The sequence below is a fragment of the Xiphophorus couchianus genome, chromosome 8, assembly GCF_001444195.1.
Source record: "Xiphophorus couchianus chromosome 8, X_couchianus-1.0, whole genome shotgun sequence".
NCBI lineage: Eukaryota > Metazoa > Chordata > Actinopteri > Cyprinodontiformes > Poeciliidae > Xiphophorus > Xiphophorus couchianus.
Window position 1 is genome coordinate 19,293,142 of NC_040235.1, and position 8,689 is coordinate 19,301,830.

General features: G+C 36.8%; 2 protein-coding genes across 2 annotated transcripts; one reads left to right on the forward strand and one right to left on the reverse strand.

Moving 5' to 3' along the window:
- Positions 1 to 829: 829 nt before the first annotated feature.
- On the reverse strand, positions 830 to 1,940 carry gng10 (guanine nucleotide binding protein (G protein), gamma 10). The gene is made up of 3 exons (XM_028026425.1): positions 1,732 to 1,940; positions 1,064 to 1,191; positions 830 to 975 (listed from the first exon to the last, which is right to left on the reverse strand). Exons 1-2 carry the CDS (start codon positions 1,810 to 1,812, stop codon positions 1,066 to 1,068), a joined length of 207 nt encoding a protein of 68 aa, XP_027882226.1. The 5' UTR covers positions 1,813 to 1,940; the 3' UTR covers positions 830 to 975; positions 1,064 to 1,065.
- A 1,448-nt stretch (positions 1,941 to 3,388) lies between these two features.
- On the forward strand, positions 3,389 to 5,159 carry nxnl2 (nucleoredoxin like 2). Its single transcript, XM_028024582.1, has 2 exons — positions 3,389 to 3,855; positions 4,909 to 5,159. The coding sequence occupies exons 1-2, from the start codon at positions 3,554 to 3,556 to the stop codon at positions 5,075 to 5,077; spliced, it is 471 nt and encodes a 156-aa protein (XP_027880383.1). The 5' UTR covers positions 3,389 to 3,553; the 3' UTR covers positions 5,078 to 5,159.
- The last annotated feature ends 3,530 nt before the right edge of the window (positions 5,160 to 8,689 follow it).

Genomic DNA, 8,689 nt, shown 5'->3' on the forward strand with positions numbered 1-8,689 from the left:
GATTGCAGAGATAAAGGAAAACCTCCAGTTAACTTTGCAAGCATCTCCTCTTACTTTGCATAATTTTAAAGCTTTGAGCATTACAACATACTGTTAACATTCAGCTAAAAGGTTAATTATAAATGGTTAGTTAAGACAAAAATAATAGGCATATTACAGGTCAGAAAATACTGGCAGCGGCTCTATACATAACTCCACAAAGACTCCTCCCTTAAATGTGCACTGGAAGGAAAAGGAAGTGATAAAAATGAGAGTCGTCTCATGACCGGCTAGACATTATTGATGCTGCACTAGACAGTTTTTACATTAACCTTTATATACCTAAAGGCAAAAATATATATTTTAAATTGGTAAAAACAGCTAATAATAAAATCTGCAGGACGAGGTTTTACTCAACTCAGAACAGCTCATTATGACAGCAAATATTTACGTATGAGCCTTATTTTTTATTCAAGCACAGGTTTTATTTCTGAATTAGCATAGCTTGATCTTACGAATAAGTCCAAAAAGCGAGCTGCCTCAGTGTTATCTTTGACTGTGTCTTTGCAGTTTGAAACAGGAAGACTCAGTTTCCTCTCTCTAGCTGTGTTCCTAACTTAGACTGAACATCAGGAAGTTCCAGCGCCATGAGATTCCAGAGTGTCATTTAGTGAGCAGGCTAAAACATCCGTTTTGTATCATTTGTAGATAACCACTGTATCACTCCGCACCTTCATAACATAGAAATCATTCTTAAAGAGACGTCTAATGAGACATACAGTTACACCATGTGGGGTTTTTTTAAAAGAAAGCTAAAAAGAAGTAAAATAATATAAATGAAAGACATATGTACCAAAGAAATATTTTATTACAGTCTATTTTCTTTCATAAAAAAAGCTTCGAATTTGTACAAAACCTATCTGGATAAAAAGGCAAAACGCTGAAATCTCCTTTTCCCTGTAGGAGATGTCACAGTTGCGTCCTCTTCTTTGTACTCTGCAAAAGGGTGCAAAACCTATTATTCTTCTTTTGCAGCTCAGCTGACATAATAAATATTCACTTGCAAAATAGAAAAGTGTCCGACCTTCACACCACAGTGCAGGAGCGCGGCTCTCTGAAGGGGTTGCTCCCTGTAGGGACTCCGACCAGCAGGGCGTCTTTGCCCGCGTTCTGCAGACAGTACAGCTGCAGCTCTGCAGCTGCCTGGGACACCTGGAAAAAGCATCAAGTGTATCTATAAGATAGCTTTTATCATTTGTGCCAAACAATGTGTGCTGTACCCAGGGAACTGAATTTTTACCTGTTACAGTTTACTTAAAAATAAAGCAAAGGAACAAACTCAGAAACTTAAAACTCTTTTGTTAAAGTATTTGAACGACAATGTAAGATGATTAGTTACTGCCAGACACGTTTCCCAAATGACAGAAGGACACAATAAGACTACCGTACTCTACACTCTGTTTATACATTTATACTATTGGTACATTAAAGTCCTCAGAATTTCAATCATAATTAGTGCAATAGAAACTACATTCACACAATTGTATTGCAAGTATTTGATCTTTTGTGGAAATTTCTGAATTTTTGTTGTTCTTTTTGTAAAAAAAAAAAAAAAATTAAATGTTGATAACGCTTTAACAACTAAAGTAGCCTAATATTTTTTTTTAATAAAATCAGAATATTGCCGTGCAACAATGTGAAAGAAACAAGACTAACAGCCGATAACAACAACAGCACCATTCTGGTTTTTACCTTAATTCTTTCCACACTGGCCTCAAGTTTAAGTTGTTCCACCAGCCGCCGCATGTTGGATAAATTGGAATTAGAGGTCATGATCCCAGAGATGACAGCAAATGAAAAAATATTGTATAAAGACAAAACAAAAGAGAAGATCTCTCCTCACGCTCCAGACACAAGCAGCTTGACTTCGCTGATGGCCAACAAATGCTGGACAAGAAAAGAATGGCCGGGTTTCTTTCCAAATGACCTCTGCTCTCTGCTGAGGAAGCAGGGAGAAAGAGAAACACACTGACCTCTATGTGCATTTCACCAACACTGCATGGAAAACTGTTTAAGATCTGAATCCACTGAAAAGTCAGGTACATTACTTTGCAGGAGAGCTTAAAAGGCACAGCAGAACTTAGGCATTATTTTACTTTGACAAAACAAAGTGCAATTCTAAATTATTAAATCTAAAACATGAAATGACATCACCAGAAAACAGTGCATCAAATCATTTTTAAAAAAACATTTCAATAATTTTAAATGCATTAAGATCAAATTAAGAAATGTAATAATACCAAAGACAATTGTTAAACTAACTCAAATATGTTATGGCCATGTACAATGATGGGGAAGACTGCTGACAGCTGATCTGTAAATGATAGTCAATAATAACTGAGACAAAGTCAAAATACATAATTATGTAATGGAGCTATTACTTCACTTTTTGAATTGAATTGGTGAAATAAATGTAATTTATGGAGATGCGCTAGTATGTCTCTTCTGTGAGTCCAAACTGTTAAGATGATAAAAAATGAACCTTTCTGTAGATGTGATGTGCTACATGGTGATGTGGCATCCCCATGGTGTCAGGATCACATCATCATGTCAAAACAGCACACTCTCATATAGGATTTACATCTTCACATTTATCTCTGTTTCAAAAATAGAATGAAATAACAAGATTATACAGTTTACAATGGGGTTAACTCAGAAGTTTAGCTGACATGTACGTTTATGCACTGGCAAACACAACCCCCACAACATAACTTTAATTTCAGGGGTTAAAACCTGAGAGCATTCCTGAATATTTATATGATGAGAACTGAAGTTAGTAATGGCATTTATTGAAGAAAAAATCAAGCTTTATGCTAACACAATCATTCTTGGTAGTCTTTAAAAGATTTGGGAACCAGGTGAAGCAAAAAAAACTCAATTTAACACTCATGTTGTTAAATTTAATATACTTTATAAATAAAGATAAAGTTGGACTTATCACAATTTATTGTTTTGCTATGATGTTGACTGTTCCCTGAAGACAATAAAACTTAAACTCACAGTTTATTCACTATTTTAAATAGCTGTTCAGATAGTCCTCCACAGGAGTCAGAACTTCTCATGTAACCCTTTGTGAAGAAAACTTATCCACCCCTGGTTAAGTTTAGTTACCTTTGTGTGTTTTTATATGTATCTACTCACTCCTGTATCTCTGGCATAATATAGAAATAAAGTTTACGGTGTTACATAGCGAATAACCCCTCGGGAGCCCAAAACAACTGCTGAAAACAGCTGTAAAAGGTCTTGCAGCTTGGTATCAGCAGCAGCGATTCAGCATTGTGTAAAACCGACTTTGATAATGACCGCAAACGCACCACAGTCTTCTCGTCATCTCATTGGTCCGTAGGAGATTATGAGGATTGGCTGTAAGGAGCTTTTGCGGAAAGGAAAGGTAAACATTTCGGTAACCCAGCAAACTGACATTTAAACGGAACTACCATGAGCTAAAGCGACATTCAGCGCTGTAAACGTCCCAGACTCTTTGCGTTTAGGTGTGTGAGAGAGTTTGGCAGACATGGTGGAGGTGTTTTCTGGTCGGACTCTCCTGAATAAAGACGGCGACTTCGTGGACCCCGAGGAAGCGCTGAGGAACAAAGTGGTGGGGATTTACTTCTCTGCAGGATGGTGCCCTCCGTGTCGGGACTTCACACCTGTCCTTTGTGATTTTTACACGGAGCTGGTGGAGGAAAGTGAGCCTCCCGCTCAGTTTGAGATCGTGTTCATCTCCTCAGACAAGTCGCTGGATGACATGGTCGAATATTACCATGACATACACGGAGACTGGCTGGCTTTACCCTGGAGTGATGATTATAAGCAGTGAGTTTCTGTTCACTTCAAACAATTTAACTCAGGGAAGGTTAGGAACAAATAATTAAGTGCAATTTCATCTTATTAGCTTAAACAATGCAGTCTGTAAAGCTTTTTCCAGCTTATGTAAACTACTTATGGGGTCACCCTGTCAGGGATTAGGTTTAAATGCAGAGCAGACTGACAGTTTCCGCAGATTGATTGTGCCCTGGCCTTTATGCTGGATGTTAATAGCTACACTATTATTATTATTAGTGTGAACAGTAATGCATACCAGACTTTATACATGTGTGTAGCTCCCCTAAATGCATTTGTGTAAAATCACATATTTATAATAATTGTTTGAATTGTTTCAGGAATCAGAAATATAGTGATAAAATAAAACATAAATATCAAAGCTAACATCAACTAAAAGACAAACTAAATACATATAGCATATCTTTAGTTTGCTTTTGAAAACATAAACACACATCTGCCTTCAGGTCTGAAGACCAAGCAGAAAAAGATACCTAAGAGTTTTTATTGAATCAGATTTATCTGTGTTTCACTTTTACAATAACAGCAAGTAAGCAATACAAACTTACTGGGGGTGCAGCTAATATAAATAGCTTTTTTTTTGTTTTTGTTTGTTAAGTGCTTGTGCCACCCATTTCATAAGATATCACCCAGAGTGCAAAGCGCTTTTAAAATAATTTTAATCCAGTTTTAGCGTAACATTACAGTGACAAATATTGCCATAGGTCAGAGGAATATGCTTGGAGGCATTAATAGGGACGATTATGTGATTACTTTATTTTCTAAATAAATCTTTCTACCTTTATCAGTGAATTTGCAGGATATTTTCTTTGTTTTTTTTTTGTCAAGAAAATCAAAATCTGCCTACATATCAGTGTTTAAAACCACAGCTTTAAATTCAGTTTGAGTCTTTAAGATGAGTTGGATTTTTTTGAAAAGGGGAAAAAAAGGAAAGTTCATGTGAGCAAAGTTGTACCCAATAGAAACAAGGGTAAAAATCAACTTCTTCTGATCAAACCCGATTTTCTTTCTTCTTGTTTCACTTAGTGAGTTAAAGCAGCGCTACAAAATCACAGCAGTTCCCAAACTGGTGATCGTGAAGGAGAACGGCGAGGTGATCACCGATAAGGGCAGGAAGCAAATCCGAGACCGAGGCCTGGCCTGCTTCAGGACTTGGCTGGATGCGGCTGAGATTTTTCAGAACTTCAAGGCTTAAGGAGAAGCATAAACCCAAAGTCACTTGTAAAATACTTAATTCACTTCAGCTACAGTCTGAATTGTGTGCAAACTAAATGGGGGGAAACGAGAGAAGAAAAAACAGATTTCCTTCACCCAAAAAAACATTTCTTAATTATTGATTGGATATTTTTAGCCTTAAAACACTGTGATTGAGCTCAGTTGATTACAGCTTTGCAAACATGCAGTTACATACTAAGATGCTGCTTTAGTTGGAGACCTTTCTATGCATAAGAGATAAATCTCAGGCTCAGCTGCAAGTGAAGTTGTATATTTTGTGTGATTAACAGCTGCCGTAGATCTCAGGTTACATTAAAGCATGCTTCTGCAGCAGCTAAGCTTTCAACAACACCTTCAACCTCCACCTAAGGAGAAATGTAAAATACTTCATCTGTTATATTTATTAAACTGCCTGTATATATTTTTTTGTTGCATTTTAAAAAAAATTGGTAATAAAAATGCATACCATGTAATCTCTGGTGTTGTAGTTTATACATCACTCAGCTTGTGTTAGACAGAAAAACAAACTTGATTCCCCTTTGCCTCATTAAATGGTAGAAATCCCAGAGGGTCTGTTTCCAGCATGCTAGCACCTTCACAAACCTAATTGCATGTGTCCTCTGTGCATGCTGAGTTCGCAGCTATCAATTTGTGCGAATACATCCCATAACGTGATGACTTCATGGTCCACGCAGCACACAACGGTCCCTGCAGGCCTGCTTGCTTTGAAACTCCATCAAAGTGTTCACGGCTGCTCATTATCCCCGCTTACTCTTTCAAGGAATAAACTCTACCTTTCGTCAAATCACGTGTTTTTAACCAACGCTTTAACTCGGCTGCATCACAAGGGGGATAGCAACATTTTGAGATCCTGCTAATAGAAAATGATGCAGCTCGATGAAGAGATTTGAAGCACAGGACACAAATTGACATGATTGAAAGAGAGCTGTCAAATCTACAGCTGTTCATCAAAGCACGACGTCCAAAAGAACTTCATTGATCTTGTTTGCATCACTTTTTTCGAAATTGACACAGGAGAGGTTGGAGTTTTGCAGACTTCCACAAGGGGTCACTGTTGCCCGCATAAAAAAATGATTTACCATCGATTAGCTCTTTCTGCTGCACCTGTCAATACGCTTTAGGGTGTATATTATAAGATTATGGTTTAATCAAGGCATCTGGGTTTATGTTTCGTGTTTTTTTTTTGTTTGTTTGTTTTTTTGCTTTATTTTTTGTTTTTTCAAATAAGGTACATTGACATGTAACCAAAGAATTATTAGGGAGTGGATGGCACCTCATATAGCAGTTTTACTGTGCATATAAAAGATTTTTAATGTGGCCTATAACTCACTGGGGGAAGGAGCTACAAGATCCTAAAGCAATTTGATCATTTTCTTCTTCTTCTTTCTTATTCATAAGCAGTCTTTGAATGCATGTGATTTTGGTCAATGTTTAAATATGATATCATTAGCATGAATGTGGTATTAATTGTGAACTTTTACTGATTTATTTAAACTGCTCTGATATTTCAGCAAAAACTAAATCTAATATCTATTAAAAGTGATAGTCACTGCCATGACAACAGAAATGATGTCTTTCAACAGGTGAAAGATGAGTGTGTCTCAGGTTTAATTAGCTAATGCTGGGATTTAAATAAATAAATACACTGCACACATAATAAGCAACATAGAAGAAAAAAATCGTTCACTCGCCTATTCAAATTGCACCATTGTTGATTATAATGTATTTTTAAAAACACAAAGTGTTTAGCATGCACACGCAAAACTCCAAATCTGTCACTGTCAAAACTATTAATTTGGTCAATTTGGCTTATTATCGTTTGAATTCCGATATTGTATTCTATGCTCATGTGACTGAGAAAAATACTGACACTATTATTAACCGGGCTGATTTATTTATTTTTTTCTTATTTGCTTAAGTTCAGCTCGATTTCAAATAAGAACTGAGGACGTAGTTTTCAATTATGCAGCAAATGTTTAGGCTATTCGTTTCACACAAAGGGGATTTTGCACACGGGTGTGACACAATACAATGCGTCCTACAAAACCCATAGGTGCACTTTCCTTTCTGCTGCCTGATTGAGAGCGCGCTTCACAGCAGGGATGTCCTCCGTAACTTAAGATGTCGACTTTACATTTGGACTTTTTGTTGGCTTTCAGAAATGAATGGCAGTAGTGTTTCCTTCTGCTGTAACGGTGTCTTGAGTAAGTCAACTAACAAGGCTGGCTTTATGCGAGTACTGGGAAGGAAGGAGGGAGGTGGCGAGCTGAGTGGACTGAGGATCAGAAAACAGAGCGCCTTAAAATCAAGAGTAACCTATCAAGGAAGAGAACATCCGGTAAGTAGTTTCAAAATAATATTCAAATTTTTTGAAACGTCAGTACAATTGGGTTTTTTTTCATAATATGGTTAGAAAACGGACGTTAATATAAGGGAATTCAATTTGTTTTGTTTGCAATAGCTTCATTTTAGCTACTTTACACATCTTTAAAATTAGGATTAACACGTACCTTAGTCAACATCCACATGTAGAAGCGGAAAGCAGCTTTTCCAGTGCCTGCCCGTTAAACCGTTTTACATTTTGTCACTTCACAAACACAATTCAGTGTTACTTATTTTGATTCTATGTGATAAACCATCTAAGCAGCAAATAACCTACCAAATAAAAGAATTGCATCTTTATTAACAAATACAAATATGAAATATATGGGGTGAACTTGTATTAAGCCTCCTTCATACCTGTTAATAAAATCCAGCGCGATAAATTTCTGTCAAAAGTTACCTAATGTTCTGTATACGTATTAGTGCTTAATATGCAGCTGTTATGTGAAGAAACAACATCATGCACATAAAGGAAGACACCAGACTGGTCATTGTTAATGTTGTGGATAAGTCTGGACATTGTTTTATCAATCAATTATAAGTAATGCACTCTACAAAACAATGTGTTGAGGAGGAGTTGTAAGAAGAATCATGAAAGGTGGCTCTGCAAAGTTTTCATACATAGGCACACCACACTTTTCAGATTTGATTTTATTTTAAATGCAGAAAACCATGTATTTTCCTTACACTTCACAATTATGCATTACTTGATGTTAGTCTATAATGGAAAGGTCCAAAGTGTGGGCCAGATACCAATTTTGTGCCGCAACAGAAGGAAGCAAATCTGGCCTGCAAGCACAGGTGGTTGGTGCTGACGGACACTTTATGCTGTAAAGCAACATTTTCACAGACAAAATACGATCTTAAAAAGTCAAAGAAAAAAAAGTCTGTGCAATACCTTTTTATGTTTTGGAGCTAAAATGCCTGGCAGATGTTTTGCAGATGTTTCTACAGAGAGCCTGACTATTCTGTTCGTTTCAATAAATTCCTGAAGATTATTTTGTAACAGTTAAAAACACGATTAAACAAAAACACGTTCGCCAAAAAGCTACCCTTTTAGGTACGGATATCTAACAGCTGGTTCAAATTAACCATACTGTAGGCAGCTGAGTTTGTTTCCTTGAACTTCGTCTTATTTTGGAGGCAGGAACTGCACATTTCCCGGTGTTTCTAGTACGGCTTCACGACT